Source organism: Strix uralensis, chromosome 3, assembly GCF_047716275.1.
Source record: "Strix uralensis isolate ZFMK-TIS-50842 chromosome 3, bStrUra1, whole genome shotgun sequence".
NCBI classification, from domain to species: Eukaryota; Metazoa; Chordata; class Aves; order Strigiformes; family Strigidae; genus Strix; species Strix uralensis.
Genome location: NC_133974.1, coordinates 1,611,515 through 1,638,507, shown reverse-complemented (window position 1 = coordinate 1,638,507; position 26,993 = coordinate 1,611,515). Strand labels below are relative to the sequence as shown.

The 26,993-nt window shown below is 55.2% G+C and overlaps 2 protein-coding genes across 5 annotated transcripts in view; both read left to right on the top strand.

The window, feature by feature from the left end:
* The first annotated feature begins 16,390 nt into the window (after window positions 1–16,390).
* LOC141941591 (uncharacterized) lies at window positions 16,391–18,120 on the top strand. The gene is made up of 3 exons (XM_074864564.1): window positions 16,391–16,509; window positions 16,624–17,159; window positions 17,292–18,120. Exons 1-3 carry the CDS (start codon window positions 16,405–16,407, stop codon window positions 18,016–18,018), a joined length of 1,368 nt encoding a protein of 455 aa, XP_074720665.1. The 5' UTR covers window positions 16,391–16,404; the 3' UTR covers window positions 18,019–18,120.
* Window positions 18,121–24,744: 6,624 nt separating this feature from the next.
* PTK2B (protein tyrosine kinase 2 beta) overlaps window positions 24,745–26,993 on the top strand; it is a 28,604-nt gene continuing 26,355 nt past the window's right edge. For all 4 annotated transcript variants that reach the window (XM_074861254.1, XM_074861253.1, XM_074861252.1 and 1 more), the window contains exon 1: window positions 24,745–24,871. The gene's annotated coding sequence lies outside the window, so the exon portion shown is untranslated. The remainder of the gene's footprint in view (window positions 24,872–26,993) is intronic.

The following is a 26,993-nucleotide window of genomic DNA, read 5'->3' as shown; positions in this document are numbered from 1 at the left end:
TGTGACAGGGACAACTCCCGGACTTCTCTCACGGAGAGTGTCAAGGGAGCTCCTCCCGGAGGGCCTCTCTGTCCCTGTGGCAAATTCTCCTGGAGGAAATCGAATGAATATCTACGATGCGTGTGTCTGTAAAGCGATGTCCCTTACTCCTTCTTGGGAGCCCGTATGGTGGAGAATCCCCAGGGCCACCCCAGCGCTGCTGATAAAGAATATCTGCTTGACAGGGAAGAACTTGACTGTTGAGTGGATTTCTTTGTTCCAGGTGAAAAGAGCCAATGAGCTGAGCTGTCCAGTCACCCTGTTACTGCAGTTGGTGCCCCGCAGCCCCCGGGCTCTGGAGGGGGGCAGGAGGCAGGAGGCAGGGTGCAGGCAGGCACAGTCCCTGCCTGCTCTGGCAGGAGCAGCTCTGGGCCAAGCAAACGTCCCCGTCGTGGTGCTTACGGACGCGGGGCCGGACAGAGGGGACAAAGCCCGGGGGAGCTGGGAGCCAGGACCTGGGGGAGACCCGGCAGAGGAGCCGGGGGGGTCAGCAAGGGACCCAAAGGGGAGGTTTGGCAAAGGGACGGGGGAGAAGGCGCATCAAGGGCTGGGTGAAGAACCACGGCACCAGGGATGGAGACAAGATACTTTAATTTTTTTACATTTCAGGTGGAGTCACCACAGGGACTTTCCCAGCCCTCACCGCCATCTGCTGTCTCCGGGGTGCCCGCTGGAATCAGCATTGGTGTTGCCTCGGGGGCTTGCGGAAGCGCCTGCGGCAGGACTGGCAGCGCCGTTGCCACCAGGCCTTGGTACCCCTGCAGAGCTGGGCACAGCCCTCCCACGCCCGGCCACGCGTCCTGCCCGCGGGCACCCGCTGCTGGGGACTGGGCTCCGCTGGGCTGCTCCTGCCCGGAGCCGCCGCGATGGTGCTGCCCAGGCTCACGGGGCTGCTGCTGCCCGACTTCACGGGGCTGCTCCCGTCCATCTCCAAGGACTCCACGTTGGGAATCCTTGTCTCCTTGTCCCCATCCTCAGCCCTGTCGGTGTCCATGTGCGGCACCGGCAGCTCCGCTCCATTGCTCCGCAGCCATATTTCGATCACCAGCGTCCGCAGGCGGGCGTGGGGACTGCCGGGGGCCGGCTCCACATCCCTGGGTGTGTGCGCCTTGTCCCCCTCATCCCCAGGGACCTGCTCTTGCCTGGTCCCTGCTGACTGTTCCAGTGGGGGGTCCTGGCCCAGGGCTGCTCCCAGGCTCTCCACCAGCCCCTCATCTTCCTCCGGGGACTGGGCGGGTCCCGAGCGCTTTTGCGCCGCCAGCTCCGCCATGGCACCGGGGCAGGGCTCCGGGAAGGAGCAGAGGGTGTCCACAGAACTGGAGCTGCTCGTCGAGAGGGAGCTCAGGGACGATATCCGGGGTAGTGGGCACAGGCGCTCCATGCTCGGTGCCTTCGCGCTGTCACTGCAGAGGAGGAGAGGGAGGTGAACCTGCTGCACCCCGGCCCCTCCGGCGGGACGGGCAGGGCTGCCCGGCGTGGGCAGGGCACGGGCTGAGGGTCTGGGGCAGGATCTGGGGGTCTCCCCCAGCACTCACCATGTCTCCAGGCTTGGTGCGGGCTCCTTCCTTCCTCTGTGCTTCGGTAGAGAAGCCTCCGAGGAAGCCAACAGAGCGAGCTCAGGCCTGCCATGAGGTTTGCAGGGTGCTTGGGGCCAGGTCGAAAAAACCAACTGTCTGCACGGATACCCCGTGCCGTGCCCTGCTGCACCATGTTCGGCCGTGTCATGCCATGCCATGGGTTCCCACGCCGTGCCATGCCATTCCATGCCATGCTGTGTTGTAGCCTCCCATGACATTCTGTGGCATGTCATGCTCTGCCATACTATGCCATCATGCTTTGCCGTGCCATGCAGTGTTGCACCATGATGCTGTCCCACGCCGTGCCACACCATGCTGTGTTGCACCATGATGCCGTCCCACGCCGTGCCGTGTGCTGTGCAGTTGGGCCATGCCGTGCCACACGGTGCCATGCCATGCCATTTCCAGTCTGCTTGGTGCCAGGGCCGCTCACTCCTCAGGTTCTCCAGCTCAGCTTCCACTGTCATCCATCGTTTTGTCTCCTGCCTCTTCCTCTGCAGGACCACAAGAGCTGGGTGAGACGGGAGCACCTCCCAGGCCCACAGCACAGCCCCCCACCACACCCCACGCCATCCCACCCCCCGGCGCGGCGCGGTGCACCCGTCACCTACCCATAACCAGTAGGCCGCCAGCATGGCGCCAGCCAGGAGGAACAGCAGGATGAGCATCACTAGCGGCAGCATCTCGGCCGAGGTGGGCCCGTTGCCACACGCCATGATTGTGGGCCCAGTGCGGCTGCGGCCTTTTTTATAGGGGCAGGCGGGCGGAGCCCCTTTGTGACCTCACGGGGTGGCTGGAGCCCCCTTTGTGACACCCGGCAGCCCCCCCTGCCATGCCTTTCCCCAGGCGAGGGGCTCAGGAGGGGCTGGGGTGTCCCCCTGGAAATCACGGACCCCTGTGTCGGCACAGCACGGCACGGCACGCTTGGAGGCTCAGAGCCAAACCGGCCGACGTAGCCGAGAGACCCCGTAGCTGACGCCAGGCCCCGGCAGGTTGGGACGTGGCGCTTTCTGCCTGCGTGTGACGCCCGAGATCCACGTAGGAACCTTCACGGGACCATCTTTGTGTCCCATCCCAATGGGGGGGTAGCGAGTAGCGGGGCGTTGCCCGCCGATCCCTCTGTGTTTCCCTAATTCCCATTTACTGATCAGCACTGGCTCAAGGAACGGCCGGCTCAGCTCTGGCTGAGGGACCTCTGACTCTTGTGCCACAGCGACGGCGGCTCTTCTTCTGCCTGAAAAGAAGGTCTGGGTTTTGACTATTGAGAGCTTGGATTTGTGAGCCCAAAGTCTCAAGAAAAGGGGGGAGCTGATGCCTGCTCGCTACAGATGATGTAGAGATTGTGGTTAGCAACATTGTCAATCCAGCCTCTTTCCTCGGTGGGAACACAGGAGAACCAGTACAACATGACTGTCTAGAGACCATCGAAGCGATGTATTCGAGCCGCACGGACTTGAGAGACAGCCCTGTGGAGAACACAGAGAACTGGTTCACGGATGGAAGCAGCTATGTCCTAAGTGGTAAAAGACATGCTGGGTATGCTGTTACTACCAGCCAGGAAATAATAGAATCGGGGCATTTGCCCATGAAAATATGCCTTTGGAGTCGTACACGCCTGTGGAGCAATTTGGAAAGAGAGAGGACTATTGAATTCGCAGGGTAAAAACATCAGACATGCAGAGGAAATTCTGAGACTGTTGGAAGCAGTCCAGCTTCCTAGAAAAGTGGCAATCATGCACATCAAGGCACACCAAAAGGTGAACTCGGATTTGGAGAAAGGAAACGAGCTGGCAGACAGGGAGGCAAACGAAGCAGCCAAAGGAGAGGTAAAAGTAGAAGGAGCTTTAATCCCTGATGGGCGAATTTCCCTAGAGGGTAAGCCTAATTATACTAAAGAAGATCAAAAACTTATCACAGATCTGGAAGGATCATATAATGAGGAAGGTTGGGCCCTCACCCCGCAAGGAAAGATAGTCATTCCCTCTTCTTTAATATGGTCCCTGGTAAGGGAGGAACATAAGAAAGGACATTGGGGAGTACAGGCCCTATGTAAACACTTAATTAAAGACATTAGAGCTAGAAATTTATATACTACGGTAAGACAAGTGACTCAGCAGTGTGATCTTTGCCTCCAGACTAATCCTAAAAATACCCCGAGATTGGAAATGGGCCGAATTGGGAAAGGCAATGGGCCTGGGCAACAATGGCAGATTGATTTTTCAGAACTTCCAAGAAAAGGGGGGTATCGATACCTATTGGTACTAACAGATACCTTTTCAGGCTGGCCAGAAGCATTCCCTACCAGAACCGCCAAAGCTCGGGAGGTGACCAGAATATTAACACAAGAAATAATACCACGCTTTGGGGTTCCAGCAACAATATCCTCTGACAGAGGGCCACATTTCATTTCAAAGGTGGTGCGACAAATCAGCCGCCATTTAGGTATAGATTGGCAGCTTCAGACCCCATATCATCCCCAGTGGAGCGGTCAAGTAGAAAAGATGAATCATTTAATCAAACAGCAGATCGTGAAACTTGGACAGGAGACTAATTTGGCTTGGCCTCAGTCCCTTCCTGTGGCCCTTCTGCGCATATGAACTAAGCCAAGGACAAGAGAGGGGTTAAGGCCTTTTGAAATTCTGTACGGATGACCCTATAGCATACAAAAGGGCATATCCACGCAGGCAGGAGATGAGACTATAACTTCATGTCTAGTGGCATTAGGTAAACAGCTCAATAAAATTGGAAAACACGTATTTGGAACCCGAAGCAGAGGGTTAAATGGACCTGTGCATGATATATAGCCTGGAGATTACGTGTATGTTAAGTCTCTTGCAGAAAAGACTCTGGAACCGCAATGGGAAGGACCGTTCCAAGTACTTCTCACCTCCTTCACAGCAATTGAGACCAAGGAACGAAGCGCCTGGATCCATCACACCAGAGTAAAAAAGACCCATAAATCCCCATGGAAGGTTACACAAATTCAGCCAGGAAAATTGTACTTTTCACGATAATTTTGGTCAATTCTCCTGAGGTGATGCAACTTATTCGAATAATCATCACAGATTTGCTGTGTCCATATGACGTTACGCATCTCACACAAGTGCTGTTTCAGCCAGTGCAATTACAAGTGTTTCAATCTACTCGGAGGCAGATGGCACGCGCAGCCGCGCAGAATAATTTACGACTGCCACAGGATGACCCGAGGCTAGGCCTCGGAGAGGATGCTTTGCTTGGTGAGGGGCTGTTTAGTAAGCCTCAATTGCAAGCTACATGGCCTCAGATTGTTCTTGAACAGGCACAACATATAGGAATTACAGCATTAAAGCGAACCGTGGAAATGGCAGCTCCAGAAGAAAATACATTGCTATCCGCCAAGGCCCCAGAGAGCCCTTTTTGCAGTTTGTAGAAAAAATATCTGCCGCACTGGAAAAACAGGTAGAAGATGAGACGTCAAGGCAAATGTTGTGCAAACAGTTAGCAAAAGATAATGCTAATGAGGACTGTCAAAAGATAATACAGTCTTTACCAGGAGATCCTTCTATTCCTGACATGGTGGCTGCGTGTTCTAAGGTTGGGACAGTGGAACATAAGGTGGCTGCTCAGATGGCAGCGCAAGTGGCCGCCCTAGCTACTGCTATGAATATGAGAAATTCAGGGAAATGCTTTGGGTGCGGCAAAGAAGGGCACATGAAGGTAGCCTGTCCAAACAGAACATCATCAGGTAAACAACTGGTGAACATCCTACCGGGAACTAATTGTAACAAATGTGGAAAGCCGGGACATTTTGCAAGACAATGTCGTTCCAAATTTCATGTTAACGGGCAGCCACTACAGGGAAACCACAAAAAGAGTGCGAAAGGGCGCGCGAGGACAACAAATCCCCTCCCGACAGCCGGCCAACTCCCCTCTGCGAACAGCTATCGGCCGCAACAACTGGCTCAGCAGGGTTGGATGTATCCACTGCCGACGCAGTAACTATAGTCACCAAAGACATTGTTAAGGTCCCTCTTGATGCGAGGGGTCCTATAGGACGAGGACTGAGTGCATTGCTACTAGGAAGATCAAGTAGCACGTTAAATGGACTGATTGTGTGTGTAGGAGTTATTGATGCTGATTTTACAGGTCAAATTTGCGCACTGGTTTCAACCCCCTACCCACCAGTAACAATCCCAAAAGGTACTCGCATTGCTCAACTTATTCTTTTTCCGAGTTGTGTTTCAAAAGCAGAACAGCGACTGCGATGCGATGGAGGCTTCGGCTCTACGGGACCCCCTCAAGTTTGCTGGTCTCAGACTGTTTCATCATCCTGACCACATATGACGTGCACGCTGTCAAATCACGGACAATCGCCGACCACAGTAAGGCTTGCGGGGCTCCTAGACACAGGAGCTGATGTGACTATTATTGCTGATTATCTGTGGCCATCCACCTGGCCAACAGAGGATGCGGGTGCGGGGGTAGTGGGGCTGGGAGGATCCGCACGAGCAAGGACGGCAGCCACAGCAGTTCTGATTACCAATCCTGAAGGCCAACAAGCAGTCATCAAACCATATGTGATGGCAGCTCTCCTCAATTTATGGGGGAGGGATTGCTTGTCACAATGGGGGGTGAGAATTACCATGGATTTTTAACGGGGGCCACTGTGCTGCAGGGTGTTAGACAGCCCACACTTGTTTTAACTTGGTTAACGAATAACCCTGTGTGGGTGGATCAGTGGCCCCTGCCAACTGAGAAATTAAAAGCCCTGCAAGAATTGGTGGCAGAACAGCTAGCTGCTGGACACATTGAACCCTCTTAGAGCCCATGGAACACTCCAGTGTTTGTAATAAAAAAGAAATCAGGAAAATGGCGATTTTTACATGACCTGCGACAAGTCAATGCTGTCATGGCCACGATGGGGGCTCTGCAACCAGGCATGCCTTCACCTGCCATGATCCCTCAAGATTGAGAAATCATTGTCATGGACCTTAAGGACTGTTTTTTTACAGTACCATTAACCTCTCAAGACAGAGAAAAATTTGCATTCTCTGTGCCTTCTGTCAATCATACAGAACCCACAAAAAGATATCAATGGAGAGTTCTGCTGCAGGGCATGGAAAATTCACCAACAATTTGTCAATGGTTTGTGGCACAAGCTTTGTCACCTGTAAGGGAAAAATTCCCTACCGGTTATTGTTACCATTACATGGATAATATCCTGTTAGCATCACATAGCAAGGAGCAGTTGAATGACATGGAGAATTTAACCAGAGATTCGTTACAACAATATGGATTAGTTATTGCCCCTGAAAAGGTGCAGAAAGTAGAACCCTGGAAATATCTAGGAATGACAGTTACAGGTAAGCAGGTAATGCCTCAACCTGTGAAACTTAACCTTGAAGTTAAAACCCTTAATGATGTACAGAAATTAATGGGATCCCTAAATTGGATTAGGCCCTATCTCGGACTGACCAATTCACAACTGCAACCTTTATTGGAATTATTAAAAAATTTCAATGGTCCAACAGAACCCAGAATATTAACTGAGGAAGCATTAAATGTAATTCACATGGTGGAACGATCTATACACGAGAAATTTGTCTCTCGAATAGATCTGTCTCAGGTAGTACAATTCTTTGCACTAATCGACAAAACTGTACCATTTGGTGCTCTAGTGCAACGGAACCCGCAATGGGATGACCCGTTACATATTCTAGAATGGATGTTTCTGTCATTCCAGCCATGGAAAACTGCTCCCGGACTGTTTGAGCTTATTGCTGACATAATCATAAAAGCAAGAAAAAGATGTTTAGAACTGACAGGGCGTGACCCAGCTACAATTGTTTTCCCTGTGCAAAATGGGTATTTTGAATGGTGCCCAGCGAATAACTACGAGCTGCAGGCAGCCATGGCAGGTTTTCAAGGACAGATATCATATCGCCTGCCATCACAGCCACTGCTGAAGTTTGCTCAAGAGGTACCATTTGGTCAGAAAAATTTAAGCCACCCAGAGTCAATGAACGGCCTCACTGTTTTTACAGATGACTCAGGAAAAACAGGTAAAGCAGCAGTAGTATGGGATGAAAACAACAACTGGAACAACAAAGTAGCGTATCAAAATGGTTCTCCACAAGTAGTAGAGCTGCGTGCAATGGCTGTTGTTTTTTCTATTTTTTCCACTCCTGTAAATATTGTAACTAACTCAGCGTATGTAGCCAACTTAGTTTCTCGACTGGACAAAGTGGTTTTGACCATGTCAGACAATCAATTATTATTTGATGTACTTTTAGAACTCTGGAAAAGTATTCAATTACAAACAGAACCTTATTTTATCATGCACATCTGTAGTCATACCATTTTACCAGGATTTTATACAGAAGGTAATGCCAGAGCGGATGCTCTTGTTTCTGCTATGACTCTGAGTACTGTTCCTAACATAAAGCAACAAGCTGTATTATCACATCAATTTTTTCACCAAGGATATTGAGCTTTACGACGGCAATTTGGCTTGTCTCATACTGAAGCTCGGTCCATTGTGGCTGCCTGCCCTGATTGCCAAGGAACTCACACTCCAGTGTATTTTGGTACTAACCCCAGAGGTATGCAGGCTTTACAGATTTGGCAGACTGATGTTACTCATATAAATGAATTTGGCCAACAGAAATCTGTTCATGTTTCTATTGATACTTATTCTCATGCCTTAGTAGCAACAGCACATAACAGAGAGACAGGAAAAGATGTAATTCGACATTTCCAAAAGGCTTTTTCTATGCTTGGGGTACCAGGCCAAATTAAAACGGACAATGGCCCAGCATATGTTTCACAGAAAGTTCAAACATTTTTTGCTGTGTGGGTGTTACTCCTGTTACAGGCATTCCCCATTCCCCGACAGGACAAGCAATTGTTGGACGTGCCCACGGCACGTTGAAGAGAGAACTTCAAGAACAAAAAGGGGGAATGATTGGGGAACCACCCCAGGCACGCTTAGATAAAGCAGTTTATGTTCGTAACTTTCTCCATTATGGGGATAATTCTTCTCTACCTCCTCTTTTTCAGCATTTCTCTTCTCTTTTTTCAAAACAGGATTTGCAAAAGGGCGTCAAAGCGCATGTTAGAGATCTAATTACTGGCCAGTGGAGTGGACCATGTGAATTATTAACCTGGGGCAGGGGCTACGCTTGTGTCTCTACAGATGCCGGCCCTCGCTGGGTTCCTGCTCGGTGTGTTCAGCCTGTGCTGGAACATGCATCATGGTGAAGGATGGGTAGTTCCACAACCCAAACAGAATGTCTGGGTAACTTTGGCAAACATGACACATCAAGAAACCTTGTGCCTCTCTTCTGTGAACCCGGAAAATCCATTCTCCACGTGTTTGGTGGGATTGTCAGTAGACACATGGCCAATCCCACAAACCCTTCAGCCTTTCTCTCTTTGCAACTCTCCAAAAAATTGTATAGATAATTGGGATGGTGTATATAGTCACTTTCCACAGGTTATGCAAGAACCCCAAGAACCAGAGTTGTTAGGCTCTGTCATAATGGATACTTGTGTGTTTTTTAATTATTCTTATAATACTTCTGCACGGAGAGGGCAAAATGTGAATGCAACTAATGCTGCTTATCATAACTCAACCGCTTGGTGCAATTACACCTCGAATAACATCTCACGGTCTTCTGATGTTCCTCTTGCGTTACCTCCTGGTGTGTTTTTAATCTGTGGAGATCGTGCCTGGGGAGGCGTTCCATCTAAACTGAATGGAGGCCCGTGTAGCCTCGGACGCCTCACGTCATTAACACCAAATGTGTCAATGATTCTGAATATGACTCGAAAACATAAGCGAGTCCAAAGGACTGTTCATCAGTTTAGCAGTTCTTGTCAAGATAACACTGAACTCTGGAATCCAGGCCAGATCATAACAGCCTCCATATTGGCACCAGGAGTTGGCATTGCAAATGCCCTAAGAACTTTAAATAAGTTGGGATGCTGGCTTAGCAAAGAGACTAATGCTACCTCTTTAGCTTTAAGTGGCCTTTTAACTGATGTTGATACTGTTAGACATGCTACTTTACAGAATAGAGCTGCTATTGACTTTTTGCTTCTAGTGCAAGGACATGGATGTGAAGATTTTGATGGAATGTGTTGCATGAATTTGTCTGACCACTCAGAATCTATTTTCAAAAGCATACAGCAGCTAAGGGATGGTGTCAAACGTCTACAGAAGAGGATGGATTAGATTGGTTAACAAGGATGTTTAAAGGTTGGGGACTTTCTGGATGGTTGATATCTCTGGTCAAAACTGTGGGGGTCGTGATCTTGGTAATTGTGACCATGCTTTTAATGTTGCCCTGTCTTGTCAGTCTTCTGCAAAGGGCCCTGCAGAAGACTGCTCTCGCAATATTTCTAGCACAAATACAAAAAGGGGGGATTGTCGGGGGAGGCAGCGGGTCTGCCTCTAGTCTAACTGAAGAAGAATTTAACGTTGATGAGATTCCAGTGTATCCATGAGAGGCCAGAAAGTCCCGGGAAGTGCCATGGAAACAAGATTAGAGAACTAAGATAAGAACTGTCCTGACGATTCAGGCGAGAAACTATCACCCAACTGTGAACTGTTAGTTACTAAAGTAAACCAACCCTGTATGAACACCTACTTTGAAGAAGGTTATAAAAAGGCTTGTTAGAACAATAAAGGTGCTTTTGCAGCCGTTTCGGTCATTTCACACAATCTGATGTTTGTCGTGTCCGTCTCTACTGCGACAAGTAAATATCTCTGCCACTGTCGAAATCTTGGCTAATGCTACTGCTGATGCCATTGTCAATTGACCAAAGGAGATTAATTCATTGGCAGAGATAACTATACAAAATCGCATGGCTTTGGATCCATTAATGGCTAAAGAAGGAGGGGTCTGTACAGTGATTAATCAAAGCTGCTGTGCCTTTGTAAACCATGAGGCCCAAATTGAGATGGACGTGCATAGAATTTGGGAAGCTTCAAAACAATTTCATTTAATAGCACAAGATGATACGTCCTGGGGTTTCACAAATCTTTGGGAAAAATTGACTTCATGGCTACCTAATTTTGCATGGTTAAAACAGCTTTTTGTTCTGGTAGTGACACTATTGATTTTAGGAGTATTAACTTATATTCTAATCCAATGTTTCTTTTGGTGCTGCCAGAACACTGGAGATGTTTATGTCCCATGGAAGAAGAATCAGCTTAGGCATAGGTTAGAATCAAACAAGTACTTTTCTAAAGTGTTAGATCAGGAGTCAATTTATTAGAAGTAGTAAAAGAATTTACTAATGTCTTAGAAAAGAGGGGAAATTGAGATGGGGAACTAGGAAATTAAAATAGGATATAGAAATTAGGCACTTAAGAAATGAAGATATAACTTAATTTAGAGATAAAGATGGAAGACTTAGAGATCAGGCTAGGGGCTAGAGGCCCATTAGTTAAAAGACAACTAAGATTAAATAGGATAATAGATGATAGTTGATGGGCCAGAGAGCAGAACAATGTAGAAACCTTGATTAATAGAAGCTCTGAGGGAATGCTTCCTGATGGAATAGGGAGACAGCCCTAAAAACTGGTCAAAACCAACCCTATGGACACCCGGCAGCCCCCCCTGCCACGCCCTTCCCCAGCCAGTCCAGGCAATGTGAGGGACTCAGGGGGGCTGGGATGTCCCCCTCAAAATGATGGGTGGCAGCTGATGGAAGCCCAAGGTCAGCAGGACAGGGGAGCCTGGGGGTGCTTTGGAGGGGAGAAGGAGGAGGAGGAGGAGGAGGAGGAGGAGGAAGGGGAGGAGGAGGACCCCACACACCTGGCCCTCCAGCCAACAGGCCAGAGCTTTTGAAATTGCAGGGGATCCCCTCAGTGCTGAGGCCAGCTCCTGCCCAAACCCAACCCAGGTCACTGCCTGCCAGCCCCAGGTCCTGGCTGCTTGACCCCAGCCACCGCTGAGCCACCCCACAGCCGTCACCACCCCCCCAGTGGGATGCGGGGAGAATTGGGAGGGCAAACAGGAGAAATAAAAGCAAATAGAGACGGATTAAAATGGGGGACGTGAAGGAAAGCCCCAAAGCCTGAGGTGCCTGTGGGCAAGGCCCAGCCAGGCCGCGACCAGGGGCTGCCTTGGAACAGCCCCCCAGTACCGAAAAGCCGCTCAAAGAAACTCTCTGAGACTCATTTGGGAGTTTTAGAAAGCAGGCGTTCTTTACCGCAGCGCTGGGCGCACTCGCTCTTACTGTAAATTCGGTCTCAGAAGAACCCTCGAAGGCTTAGTTGGAAGTTCTAGAAGGCAGGCAGTCTGTGCTGCAGCGCTGGGTGTGCGGGGGATCATTCTGCCCAATGCGCGTGTCAAAACACAAAAGCACACATTATATTCAATAAAAGAAACAAATATTCCTGTCATTTCTGAGAAGTACACACCTATTTCCAGAGAATCTAATGCATATGTTAATCCATTGCACGAGTGTACTGAAATTTGGGGGTCTCTGAGGGGCTTCCATGGGGGTTTTCGGTGGTCTGTGGTGGTCCCTAGTGGCTGTTGAAGAGGTGTCTTAGTGTCCTTTCCATGAACTCTGAGGGGTGGGTTTTTTTCATATATGGCCTCGTCTTGGCTCATTGCTCTGTCTGTAAAGTTTCTCAGCTCTCTTGACTACCACAGGTGCCTCTTGGCTTCTCTGTCCTCACCAGGATGTACCCATCACAGCTGCAAAAATTACATCCTTGGGTGCACTCTTGTCCGAGGCCCCTCACAGCAATGAGCACCAACTGCTGGCAGCCAGCAGCGAGCAGGCATCTGGTGAGTTGTCGCTTGAAGGGGACAGACCCAGCTCTGCAGAGGAGATGGCTTCGCTTGCCATGACGGAACTTGGGCGGTCTTCTCTCAAAGGGGATGTTACTGATTGTTCCTGATTTGTTATTAATTTGAGTTGATGATTTTTGGTGATTTTGATCAGGAATGATTCGGACTAATCAATTAAATGGAATCTCACAGAAATATTGTTTTTTATAAAAGATAGTGGTGTAATGTTTTAAGGAGTCATAGAGATGTTGTATTTAGTTTAAAGTAACCATACAACCGGTTACGCTGCCAGACGAGGCACCACTGTTAGGCTGTTTGGTGAGGATGATTTATTGCCCTGTAGACCAGGTGTTTTAAAAGCTGTATTGTGAAAGGGCCTCGAAGCATGTTAAAATTGCAATGTGAGCCAAAGTCCTTGAGTCAGGGGCATTGGAGGGTCTTTCTTTTAGCTCAGGAGTCCGTGGCGGTCGCAAAAGCAGCCCCCGACTCATTTCAGGACTCAAGTGCACGTGACCCGAATGGGGTGGGAATAAGAAAATGAGTTACAGGAATTAGCATGTTTATGTATGAGAACTCGATTAATATGTATGACTGTATCCAATCTAATCAGCATGTTACACGAGTCAGGTGTGTGTTGTTGGTGAGACGACTCCCCCGCGCACCCGGCCGTTAATAAAGAAGTGTCTGCTTATCTACATCCCACTGGGGTCGATAAGTTCTTTTATCCCGTTTTGGTGACACAGAGAGCTGGGGATGAGTCTCTTGAACGAAGTAACAAGCGCCAGGACAAGAGGGAATGGCCTCAAGCTGCGCCAGGGCAGGGTCAGACTGGCTCTTAGGAAGTATTTCTTTGCAGAAGGGGTTGTTGGGCGTTGGAATGGGCTGCCCAGGGCAGGGGGGGAGTCCCCATCCCTGGAGGGGTTGAAGAGTCGGGTTGACCCAGCGCTGAGGGATCTGGTGGAGTTGGGAATGGTCAGGGTGAGGTTCATGGTTGGACTGGAGGAGCTTCAAGGGCTTTTCCAACCGAGATGATTCTGTGGTTCTGTGATTTTGGGGGGGACACCCCAGCCCCTCCTCAGCTCCTCGCTGGGGGAAGGGCATGAGAGGGGGGGCTGCTGGGTGTCACAAAGGGGGCTCTGCCTAGCACGTGATGTCACAAAGGGGGCTCCAGCCACCCTGTGATGTCACAAAGGGGGCTCCAGCCACCCCGTGAGGTCACAAAGGGGCTCCGCCCGCCTGCCCCAAAATAAAAGGCCGCAGCTGCACTGGGCCCACAATCGTAGCATGTGGCAACGGGCCCACCTCGCCGAGATGCTCCCGCTAGTGATGCTCATCCTGCTGTTCCTCCTGGTTGGCGCCATGTTGGCGGCCTACTGGTTATGGGTAGGTGATGGGTGCACCACGCTGCACCGGGGGGTGGCATGGCATGGGGTGGGGGGGGTTGGGGGGGTGGGGTGAGGTGGGAGGCTGTGGGGGGCTGTGGTGTGGGCCCGGGAACTGCTCCCATCTCACCCAGCTCTTGGTGTCCCGTAGAGCGTGAGGCAGAAGGCAAAGCAAGGGAGGGCAGTGAAAGCCGAGCCAGACAAGAGCGAAGCGACCCTGGAGACATGGTGAGTGCTGGGGGAGACCCCCAGATCCTGCCCCAGACCCTCAGCCCGCGCCCTGCCCACACCGGGCAGCCCTGCCCGTCCCGCTGGAGGGGCCGGGGTGCAGCAGGTTCACCTCCCTCTCCTCCTCTGCAGTGACAGCGCAAAGGCACCGAGCACGGAGCGCCTGTGCCCGCGACCCCAGATATCGTCCATGAGCTCCCTCTCGACAAGCAGCTCCAGTTCCGTGGACACCCTCTGCTCCTTCCCGGAGCCCTGCCCAGGTGCCATGGCGGAGCTGGCGGCGCAAAAGCACTCGGGACCCGCCCAGTCCTCCAAGGATGATCAGGGGCTGGAGGAGAACCTGGGACCAGCCCTGGGTCAGGACACCCCACTGGAGCAGTCAGCAGGGACCAGGCAAGAGCAGGTCCCTGGGGATGAGGGGGACAAGGTGCAGACACCAAGGCATGTGAAGCCGGGCCTCAGCAGTCCCCGTGCCCGCGCGCGGATGTTGATTGCCAGAATGTGGCTCGAGGCCAATGGAATAGAGCTACCGGTGCCGCACATGGACACCAACATGGCTGAGGATGGGGACAAGAAGACATGGATTTCGAGCATGGAATCCTTGGAGATGGACTGGAGCAGCTCCATGGAGTTGGGCAGCAGCAGCCCCGTGAGCCTGGGCAGCACCATCCTGGCGTCTCTGGGCAGCAGCAGCCCAGAAGAGCCCAGTCCCCAGCAGCGGGTGCCCGCGGGCAGGACGCGTGGCCGGGAAGCCCGGGGGCTCTGCGGGGGGTGCTGTGGCCTGTGGGAGGGCTGTGCCCAGCTCTGCAGGTGTACCAAGGCCTGGTGGCAAAGGCGCTGCCAGTCCTGCCGCAGGCAGTTCCGCAAGCCCCCGAGGCAACACCGACGCTGATTCCAGCGGGCACCCTGGAGACAGCAGATCGGGGGGTGGTTGTGGTTTGAATGCAGCCGGTAGCAAATCGCCACGTGAGCAGTTGTTTGCTCCCTCCCCAACGCGGTGAAATAGAGGGGGGACAGAAAAAGAAGATGGGAGAGCAGGCGCCCACCTATATGCTCAGCTTTGACGTCACATGACATGGAATGCTCCAAGGGTCGATCAGGACCCAGCCCTTCAGCTGTGCTCCCTCTCAGCCCAAAAAAAGTTAACTCTACCCTGGCCAAAACCAGGACAGGGCTGTAGGGATGGGAACCTCCCTGGGGTGAACCCACGTGAAAAATAAAAAAATTAAAGTATCTTGTCTCCATCCCTGGTGCCGTGGTTCTTTACCCAGCCCTTGATGCGCCTTCTCCCCCGTCCCTTTGCCAAACCTCCCCTTTGGGTCCCTTGCTGACCCCCCCGGCTCCTCTGCCGGGTCTCCCCCAGGTCCTGGCTCCCAGCTCCCCCGGGCTTTGTCCCCTCTGTCCGGCCCCGCGTCCGTAAGCACCACGACGGGGACGTTTGCTTGGCCCAGAGCTGCTCCTGCCAGAGCAGGCAGGGACCGTGCCTGCCTGCACCCTGCCTCCTGCCTCCTGCCCCCCTCCAGAGCCCGGGGGCTGCGGGGCACCAACTGCAGTAACAGGGTGACTGGACAGCTCAGCTCATTGGCTCTTTTCACCTGAAACAAAGAAATTCACTCAACAGTCAAGTTCTTCCCTGTCAAGCAGATATTCTTTATCAGCAGCGCTGGGGTGGCCCTGGGGATTCTCCACCATACGGGCTCCCAAGAAGGAGTAAGGGACATCGCTTTACAGACACACGCATCGTAGATATTCATTAGATTTCCTAGAAAGGGGTGTCTTATGATAAGGTGTTCCCAGAATTCATTTACGCAGTCCCAGCACGTGTAGTGAAAATAGGGTGAGGGTCTTTGCTGGTCGAGGGAAGAAGTAAGCAGTCTTCTTCACGCTGGTCGCCAGCTGACCCTCTGTCCAGAGCGAGCGCTGTGAAGTAAAGTCCAGGTGCCTCCTTCCTAAATCAGCAGAATCATCCTCCTACAATAGGGTCTCTGTGTCTCTTTCTTCGAGCTCCCCCTTATCTTACTTTTCCCATTCCAGGAGTTGCCCAGGTGCCCACTGAATGGAATGGGCTGCCCAGGGCAGGGGGGGAGTCCCCATCCCTGGAGGGGTTGAAGAGTCGGGTTGACCCAGCGCTGAGGGATCTGGTGGAGTTGGGAACGGTCAGGGTGAGGTTCATGGTTGGACTGGAGGAGCTTCAAGGGCTTTTCCAACTGATTCTGGGATTCTGTGATTTTGAGGGGGACACCCCAGCCCCTCCACGCAGGGGGAAGGACATGGCAGGAGTGGCTGCTGGGTGTCACAAAGGGGGCTCTGCCCAGCACGTGATGTCACAAAGGGGCTCCGCCCACCTGCCCCAAAATAAAAGGCCGCAGCCGCACTGGGCCCACAATCATGGCGTGTGGCAACGGGCCCACCTCGGCCGAGATGCTGCCGCTAGTGATGCTCATCCTGCTGTTCCTCCTGGCTGGCGCCATGCTGGCGGCCTACTGGTTATGGGTAGGTGACGGGTGCACCGCGCTGCGCCGGGGAGTGGGATGGCGTGGGGTGGGGTGGGGGGTGCTGTGGGCCTGGGAGGTGCTCCCGTCTCACCCAGCTCTTGTGGTCCTGCAGAGGAAGAGGCAGGAGACAAAACGATGGATGACAGTGGAAGCTGAGCTGGAGAACCTGAGGAGTGAGCGGCCCTGGCACCAAGCAGACTGGAAATGGCATGGCATGGCACCGTGTGGCACGGCATGGCCCAACTGCACAGCACACGGCACGGCGTGGGACGGCATCATGGTGCAACACAGCATGGTGTGGCACGGCGTGGGACAGCATCATGGTGCAACACTGCATGGCACGGCAAAGCATGATGGCATAGTATGGCAGAGCATGACATGCCACAGAATGTCATGGGAGGCTACAACACAGCATGGCATGGAATGGCATGGCACGGCGTGGGAACCCATGGCATGGCATGACACGGCCGAACATGGTGCAGCAGGGCACGGCACGGGGTATCCGTGCAGACAGTTGGTTTTTTCGACCTGGCCCCAAGCACCCTGCAAACCTCATGGCAGGCCTGAGCTCGCTCTGTTGGCTTCCTTGGAGGCTTCTCTACCGAAGCACAGAGGAAGGAAGGAGCCCGCACCAAGCCTGGAGACATGGTGAGTGCTGGGGGAGACCCCCAGATCCTGCCCCAGACCCTCAGCCCGTGCCCTGCCCACGCCGGGCAGCCCTGCCCGTCCCGCCGGAGGGGCCGGGGTGCAGCAGGTTCACCTCCCTCTCCTCCTCTGCAGTGACAGCGCGAAGGCACCGAGCATGGAGCGCCTGTGCCCACTACCCCGGATATCATCCCTGAGCTCCCTCTCGACGAGCAGCTCCAGTTCCGTGGACACCCTCTGCTCCTTCCCGGAGCCCTGCCCCGGTGCCATGGCGGAGCTGGCGGCGCAAAAGCGCTCGGGACCCGCCCAGTCCCCGGAGGAAGATGAGGGGCTGGTGGAGAGCCTGGGAGCAGCCCTGGGCCAGGACCCCCCACTGGAGCAGTCAGCAGGGACCAGGCAAGAGCAGGTCCCTGGGGATGAGGGGGACAAGGCGCACACACCCAGGGATGTGGAGCCGGCCCCCGGCAGTCCCCACGCCCGCCTGCGGACGCTGGTGATCGAAATATGGCTGCGGAGCAATGGAGCGGAGCTGCCGGTGCCGCACATGGACACCGACAGGGCTGAGGATGGGGACAAGGAGACAAGGATTCCCAACGTGGAGTCCTTGGAGATGGACGGGAGCAGCCCCGTGAAGTCGGGCAGCAGCAGCCCCGTGAGCCTGGGCAGCACCATCCCGGCGGCTCCGGGCAGGAGCAGCCCAGCGGAGCCCAGTCCCCAGCAGCGGGTGCCCGCGGGCAGGACGCGTGGCCGGGCGTGGGAGGGCTGTGCCCAGCTCTGCAGGGGTACCAAGGCCTGGTGGCAACGGCGCTGCCAGTCCTGCCGCAGGCGCTTCCGCAAGCCCCCGAGGCAACACCAATGCTGATTCCAGCGGGCACCCCGGAGACAGCAGATGGCGGTGAGGGCTGGGAAAGTCCCTGTGGTGACTCCACCTGAAATGTAAAAAAATTAAAGTATCTTGTCTCCATCCCTGGTGCCGTGGTTCTTCACCCAGCCCTTGATGCGCCTTCTCCCCCGTCCCTTTGCCAAACCTCCCCTTTGGGTCCCTTGCTGACCCCCCCGGCTCCTCTGCCGGGTCTCCCCCAGGTCCTGGCTCCCAGCTCCCCCGGGCTTTGTCCCCTCTGTCCGGCCCCGCGTCCGTAAGCACCACGACGGGGACGTTTGCTTGGCCCAGAGCTGCTCCTGCCAGAGCAGGCAGGGACTGTGCCTGCCTGCACCCTGCCTCCTGCCTCCTGCCCCCCTCCAGAGCCCGGGGGCTGCGGGGCACCAACTGCAGTAACAGGGTGACTGGACAGCTCAGCTCATTGGCTCTTTTCACCTGGAACAAAGAAATCCACTCAACAGTCAAGTTCTTCCCTGTCAAGCAGATATTCTTTATCAGCAGCGCTGGGGTGGCCCTGGGGATTCTCCACCATACGGGCTCCCAAGAAGGAGTAAGGGACATCGCTTTACAGACACACGCATCGTAGATATTCATTCGATTTCCTCCAGGAGAATTTGCCACAGGGACAGAGAGGCCCTCCGGGAGGAGCTCCCTTGACACTCTCCGTGAGAGAAGTCCGGGAGTTGTCCCTGTCACATCAGGTGTCTGCCAGCTGAGCCTGTGTGACGAGGAGGAGGGAAAAGCCTGAGCCCAGCACCCCCGAGCGGCCTGAGACTCTCCGTCCTGCCCCGAAGAAGGCGTCAGGCTGTGTCAGTGCCATGGGGGCCCCGGGTCACCCCGGCGGGGTGTCTGTGCGGCTGCAGGGAAACCCGCGGGGAAGGATGGGCAGGAGGTCAGCCCAGCTCGCCACACAGGCTCAGCTGGAGGGAAATCTAGTTCTGCTCTGGTGTTGAGGACATGTTTCTGTGCAACAGGATGGTTGCGGGGTTTGGGAACACTGGGCCGAGGGTGAGGGGTGTGACGGCCTCGCACTGAGTTTCCTAATCCAGGTGATAGAAAGCCCAACAAGAGGAGGTGAGATGTGAAGAATAATATGAAGGTCTTCTATAGGTTTGTTAGTCAGAAAATGATGATAAAAGAAGTGGCTTCCCCTCAATAAATTAGACAAGGGATCTGGTGACAGCTGCCCTGGAGCAGACTGAGGTCCTGAAGAATTTTTTTGCCTCAGTTTACAGGGTCAATTTTTCTTCCCACATCTCTCTCAGTTCCCTGAATCAAGAATGAAGTCCCACCCATTCTAGGGGAGGATCAAATTTGAGACCATCTGAGGAACCTGGACATACATGAGTCCACGGGACCTGAAGACATGCACCCCATAGTAGATGTAGTTGCTAAGCCACACTCCATCGTCTTTGAAAAGTCCTGGCAGTCTGGTGAAGTCCCCAGAAGGGAAATATTGCACCTGTCTTTAAAAAGGGTGAAAAAGGTGGACTGGGAACTACCAACCATTCAGCCTCACCTCTGTGCCTGGCCAGATCATGGCACAGGTCCTTCTGGAAAACCTGTCAAAGCATATGGAAGGTGGGGGGTTGTTTAGAGACAGCCAACACGGCTTCACCAAGGGCAAGCTGGTGGCCTTTTACAATGGAGTGATGGTGTTGGTGGGTAAGGGAAGAGCAACTGATATAATTTCTCTTGACTTCTGCAAGGCCTTTGACATGGTCCCACATGACAACCTTGTCTCTAAATTGGAGAGATACAGGTTTGATGGATGGACTATTCCATGGATAAGGAATTGGCTGGAAGGCCACATCCACATCATAACTAGATGATCTTCAAGGTCTTTTCCAACCTAGATGATTCTGTGATTCTGTGAAAAGATTGGTGTCAAGGACTCAATGTCCAAGTGGAGATGAATGACAAGTGATGTCCCTCGTGGGTCCATATTGGGACTGACATTGTTTGTTATCTTCCTTAGTGACGTGAACAGAGGGATCGAGTGCAGCCTCAACAAGTTTGCAGATGACACCAACCTGTGTGGTGCAGCTGATTCACTGGAGCGAAGGGATGTGTCATCCAGAGGGGGGCCTGGACAGCCTGGAGAAGTGGGCCCATGTGAACTGCATGAAGTTCAACAACGCCAAGCGCAAGATCCTGCCCAGGGGTCGGGGCAATCCCCAGTATCAACACAGACTGGGGGATGAAGAGATTGAGAGCAGCCCTGTGGAGAAGGACTTGGGAGTACTGGTGGATGAAAAACGGGACATGAGCTGTCAGCGTGCACTTGCAGCCCAGAAAACCAGCGGTGTCCTGGGCTGCACCCAGAGCAGTGTGGGCAACAGGGTGAGGGGGGGATTCTCCCCCTCTGCTCCGCTCTTGGGAGACCCCCCTGCAGTGCTGGGTCCAGCTCTGGGGGCACCAACAGCAGAAGGACACGGACCTGCTCGAGCGGGGCCAGAGAAGGCCACGAAGATGCCTGGGGGGCTGGAGCACCCCCCTGTGAGGACAGGCTGAGGGAGTTGGGGGGTTCAGCTGGAGAAGGCTCCAGGGAGACCTTATTGTGGTCTCTTATGTTTCAGTATATAAAGGGGGCTTATAGAAAGATGGAGAAAGACTTTTTACCAAGGCCTGTAGTGACAGGACAAGGGGCAACGGTTTTAAACTGAAAGAGGGGAGATTTAGACTGGCGATAAGGAAGAATTTCTTTACAAGGGTGGTGAGACATGGGAACAGGTTGCCCAGAGAAGCTGTAGATGCTCCATCCCTGGAAGCATTCACCCAGGAGGTCCCTTGCCCGGCCCAGCCCAGCCATCCCGCCCCTGGTGTCTCGGTTCAACCACGATGGGTTTACTCAGCCCAGCAGAGCCGAGATCCTGCCGGGGCCTTGGAGCAACCCCAAAGCCCTTCCCTGACACCCCACTTTGGAGAATGCCTTTCGGTTCTCCCTGGCTCCTGTCCCACCCCGCCCCCCAGGAAGGAGAGAGGACACGCAGATAGCAGAGCTGCTTCTAGCAGACTCCAGCTACAGATTCTGCGTTCAATTCCCTGGAAAGGTCACATCACTCTTATCTTCAAGAAGGGCAAGAAGGAGAACTTGGGGAACCACAGGTCGGTCAGTCCTGTAACTCATCTGTGTGGGGTCTGGGGGACATCCTGTCAGCCCTGGCAGCAGCCCCCCACTCCCAGCCTCCTCCTGTCACCGTGGCAACCGCAGATACAAATACCATGGCAACCCCATGGCAACAGCACAGGCAATGCCACCAGTTCCCACAGCCCGGAGATGGGCGGATGCCCGGGTGTGCTGAAGCTGGAGATCTTTTCCTCTGCACTTCACGGCCACCACCCTTCCAACCCTGCAGTGGTGACCACCAGCAGCTCTGGATGGGGTTGTCCTGCTGCTCCAAGGTGACCAGACATGGTCACCTCAGACTCATCCATCACTGACATCCCAGGGTGGGGGGGGAGCAGGTCCCCCATCCCAACACAATCCTGCCTCTCCAGCTGCTTCGTGTCCAACGTGGACCCGAGGGAGCCCTTCTCAGAGGGAACTTCTTTCCTCCGGGGCCAGGCAGAAGCAAAAGGTTTCCTCCAAAGCAGGGTGTCAGGGAAGGGCTTTGGGGTTGCTCCAAGCCCCCATCAGGATCTCAGCTCTGCTGGGCTGAGTGAACCCATCGTGGCTGAACCCCAGGAGCGGGGTGGCTGGGCTGGGTGAGGGAGGACAGTCTGTGGGCATGGGCTGAGTTGGAGTTCAAACAATCAGGAATATGTCAGAAGATAATTTTTGGAGGATGCTGTTGGATTCTAGCCCTCCCTGCTGCCTGCTTTGCCCCGCTGGAGGTGTCACGGGTGGAAGAGCTCCAGGACCCAGCGACCTGAGCAGTGTCCTCACCAGGGACCATCAGATGGCAAAAGAAGATTAAATCCAGCCCCATATTTGGCCCTTTCCTGCTAATCCTCAGCGCCCGATCCCCCATCCCCTTCCAACCCTGAAGGCCTCACCCCACTGCTCCCAAGGGCTGAGGAGAGACAGGGTGCTGGCGGGGACCCCCCAATGCTCACACAGGCACCGCATTGGTAGCACTTGTCCCAGCTCCTACTGACAGATCCCAAAAAACACCCCAGAACACAAATCCTGCTCTGGCATCCCGCCTGTGGCTTGGCACCTCGCTGCTGGTATCAGACACACACCCGCTCTTACTCCCGCTGTTTTCAGGGGTTTGGGGCCTGAGCCACTTGGGAAAAGGCTTTTTCATCCCCTAGAAGTGAAACAAGATTGATTATTGGAGTAAATAACAAAATAACTGCTTTGCTAGAACTCACTAGAGGTCATGAGGGCCAGGGGGGCCCCACACTCCTTGGGGTGCTGTGGGGGGGCAGAGGCTATTTCTCCAGCTCAGGTTGGCCGGCCTCAAGATGGCAGCAATAACATGTAGCATCCCTCTACTCGCTTGGAGTGAGTGGGGACCGCTCCGTCCAACCCTCCTGGCTCAAAGGACACCCCCCAACCGCCTCTCCCGGCATCGTCTCCCCGCTCTTCTTCTAGACGCAACTTCTTCTGCTCCTTCTTGGTGCCCTCAAACATTTGCTGGTGGCTCTGGAGCTGCAACCTGTGGCCTCGACCTCCATCACGCCGACCCTCCAGCCTCGGCCCTGCTCCCTGGCGAAAGTAAGTTGGTGCCTTTTTCCCTCGAGTAGCCCCACGCTGGGATGCTCAAAACCTTTCCCGAAGCACTGCTCCCTAGTGATGGGAGAGGTGCTATTAATAAATCCCGTCAGATTTTATCGCTTCTCTCTGTGCCAATGAAGAGGGTGGTTTGGGGAAGGGGGGAGGCGAGGGGGAAACCTGCTTCTCTTGAGCGTTTCGTAGCTACGAGCTCACCCTCGGTGCAGGAGCATGGGATGGCTCAGCAGGCTGTTCAGCCAGCTTTCCTGTAAGTCACGGGGCTGAATCCACCAGGGGCTCGCGGGGGGAGGGGGGGGGGGGGAGGTGGATCTTGGGTTAATTTTTGGCAGGGATTAGCAGGGGGAAAGGGTTGCCCTGCTGCCTGGGGGGCTGCGCTGGCCAGGGCACGGAAGGCAGCGTGCCAGGGTCTCTTCCAAACTTGTGTGGAGCCCAGACACCTCCTTGGGAGTGTGCGGGCGAGATGGGACCAGGGTGAGGGGATGAAGAGGAAAAGGGGTGTGGAGGAAAGGGGTACGCAGGGCTGATGCCTCTTCCCGGCTCCACGGAGCCGCGGAGGCCAGCAGAGGGGTCCCCAGAACCGGTGGTCTCTCCCCCGCTGCCCACCGGGCCTCCCCCTGCCCCTTGCCAGACCATCCGGGGCGTGCAGAGGTAGCTCCATCCCTTTGAGGGTATTTAGGCATTTAAATATCTTGAGTGGCTTCAGGCGGGAGAGTGGGCGCAGGCTGTCAGCACTGCTCTGCGTGCGTGGGAGAGCTGCTGCGGGAGCTCTGGGCACCACTGGTGGCTGAGCTGGACTGGGGAGAGGGTGACGGGGCTTGACCCGTGTCCAGCCAAAGCTCTCCTGGCCCCTGAGAGAGTCTTTGCTCATGGCCAGAAGCGTTTTGGTCTCTGTGTCTCTTCCCTCCCCTGTCTTGGGGTGCAAGGACGTCCTGCTGGCCCTCCGTTCCCAGCTGCTGGAGCGTGCTGCCGGGTGCTCCAGCTGTCTTCCAGTGGCTGTAGTGGGAAGGTTGTGCCTGGTGTAATGTCAGTTGCTCCCAGGCATCACACCTCGAAGTGGGGGTTAATTTGGGGGCAGCAGGGCTGAGCGGAGGAGGAAGGGGTGGGGAGGAGACCTGGCTCTGAACACCTCTCCAAGGCAGGGGATGCCCCGCAGGGAGGGACCCTGCTGTGCCGGTGACAGGGCTGCATGATGGGGGGCAGCCATAGATGGGTGGGGGGGATCCCCGGGGGGGCTGCAGCTCCCCAAAACCCTGCAAGCTCCCACCAGGGGTTTGGGGAACTGCCTGACCAGCTTCGCCCCACCACTTCCCCGTTCTCATTCGGCACGGGGGTGCTCCCCACCACTTCCACCACTGCCCGGGATTGCATGCCATGAGGTGGGAGGCCACAGGGTGCACCCCATTGCTCCCCTCCTCCTCCAGCTTGTCCTCGGCCCCTTGGCATCCCCAAACTGTTTTGGCAGAGCCCTGGGGTTGGGCTGGGGTTTTCTGGGGGACTGGGTGGCCGGCCTTGATGTCCAGCTGTGGAGGGGGTCCTCAGAGGAGCATTAAAGGGGGGCCTGGTGCACCCTAGAAGCAGGGAGGTGTTGCTGTGGCCTGGGGGTGTGGCGGTGCTGGACGGCCGCCCCGTGACCGCGAACATCGTCCCCGGCAGCTCTTGCACCATCCTCCTTCCTGGCTTGGGTTCTTCCGCAGTGTTGGGGCATCCCCCACCCCCTGGTTTTGGGGTGGGGGGGGACACCCCTGCAGTGGCAGGGGCTTTGCCAGCTCCTCCCAGGTACGAGCAGGACCAGCCTGAACACCGGCTGCCTGGGGCTCCCTGCCCAAATTCCCAACCAATCCCAAGACCTGCCCCAACCCGCCCGCGGGACCAAGGTGGGGAAGGCTGGGTGGGCAGCTGAGGGGTCCTGGGCCTTCCTCAGCTCCAGCCTCCTCTTCCTCCCCGGCGTCAGTGCAGCGACCGTGAGCCCTTTCCGGAAGCAGGCGGCGGGGAGGAGTGGTTTTACCCCCCCCTCCCCAGTATCAACCCACGGGACACGCACCCACCGGGCCAAACCTCCCTGCTGGCGACACCATCGCCTGTCCCCACTGCTGGTGGTGGCGAGCGGGACCGGCTGGGGGGGCAAAGGCAACTCCCTCGTCCTCCACCAAGGTGAGAACCTCTGCCCGCTCTTGGAGGGGGGCACGCTGGGTGCCATGGGGGGGGCAGGGGGAGAGCTGAGGGTGGGCAGGCTGGGTGGGTGCAGGATTGGGGCACCCTTTCCCATAGCGGTCGTCCCCTCCCCAGCGCACCCATCCAGCCACCTGCCTGCAGGTGGGTGGCCAGGCAGGGCTTCCTTAGCCCTCCCCATATGTGTGGCAGCGATACCGGGTTGCTCAGGAGCTTTGGGGACACAAGGGCAGGGGTGTGCAGTGCTTCCCACCCTGCTGCCAGCGATCGGGAGGTGCCTGGGCTCTGCTATCTCTGGCCGGCCTCAATGTTTGCCCAACGGCGGGGCGGTTCCTGCCCCTCCTGCGCTCACCAGCCCAGCACCCGTGAGGATATTCAGGGGCGTCTGACCACTTGGCTTGGGATCAGAAAGGACTTGGGGGGGGGGGCTCGGGGGTGCTGCATAGGGCTGGGACTGTCCCAGGGAGGTGACAGGGAGCTGGTGATAAGCCAGGGAAGGCACCGGCGTTAGGGCAGGGAGGTGGGGAGAGGTCGGCGCTGGTGGCAGGGCCTGAGCATGGTGTGTCTTGGGGGGGCTCCCCCCAAGTCTTAGCCTGAAACTGTGGACAGCACAGGGGTATTTCCAGGACGAGGTGGCCATCGGGGCCATGAAGTCTGTTGGGGAGGGGAGGGGACAGCCAGCTGTAATATCCCGTTTCATCTGTCACCTATCCCTCCTTGGTGTCTTCGTGCTGGAGGAAGCCCTGGGGAAGGGGTGACAGTGGGGCTTGGTGGAGTGCAGGAACACCCCAGGAACGGTCCCATTCCCACCCGCAGGCAAAATCACCTCCGCTGGCATCAGCGAGGGCAGGGGGGATGCTACGAGTTCACCTCTGCGCTGCCGTGGGTGGTCCATCCTCGTGGCTGGAGCCAAACCCAGGCGTTCATGAGCTTCCCGGCGCCGGGCAGGGAAGGGCAGCGTTGGGATACGGCTCATCCTTCGGGATCCGCAGTCCCAATGGGCAGCTCCCAGCCTTGCCCGCGAGGGCACAAGTGAGAACAGGAGCGGGAAGAGTTGTGTGAGTCTGGAGAGTCATGGGTGTTAGAGAGCAGTGGCCACAGGGGATGGGGGGGCTGCACGCTCCACGGGGGCTGTGAAGGATGGTGGGGGGATGCCCATGCAGCTCACATGCACGGGAAACACACCCTCACTTTGCCAGCGAAGCTTCGCACGCGCTAGTGAGACACACATAAGCGCCCCAAGTCCCCAGGCTCCGCGTTTCCGTGCCTTCGCGCTCAGCTATTATTAATATTCAGCATAAAGGCTCTTTCCAGGCGCTGGGGGCTGGGAAAGCAGCGTCTGAATCATTTTGCTTTTTCGCTGGCAGAGTTATTACTCATGAGGGGTAGACGGAGCTGGGAACCTTCCGTGCAAAGTGTTGCTCGTGTTTCAAATTGCACCGTGCGATACCCACATCTCCTCCACTGAGGGATCCTGGCAAGCAGGAGGGGTAAAACCTGATATGTCAGGCACAAAAATCCCAGGGAGACCTTCCCCTGGGGAACCACGAGGGTAAAGTTAGAGTTTTCCCATGGAAAACCCTCCCAAGGGGTGGCAATCCCTCTGGCTGGGCTGTGTTTTTCCCCGGGATGGGACTGCAGCTCCCGTGGGACACGGAGGGACAGCGTTGGTGGCGGCGGTGGCATCGCGGCAAGGCCGTCCTGCTCTGTTTGGGGAAGTGGCTTCAAAGAGGGAACAGGAACACGACGCGTTGGGAGACGTGGCTCCCGTCAGCGCTTGGGGAAACCTCGCAGGACTTTTTGTTTTGGGGCGGTTTGCTACATTTCGTGTTCAAAAATGGCTAAAAAAAAAGTAGTTTCAGCAGAACTCTGGTTCCCGCAGGGAAAACCCAGCAGCCACATCCTGGAGGGGTGTGGGGGGGGTGTGGGGAGGCTTCTCCCTGCTTGTACCTTGTTGCAGTAAGGCAGGTTAGCTGGTGTACTGGGCTGGACTGGGATGGTCCCGCTGGGCAGGAAGGTGCCACGGAGGGAAGGAAGTGCTGCAGGTTTGGGGCACTCTGAGCGGCTGCGGAGGCCGCGGCTCGTCTGAGCAAAGAGCCGCTTG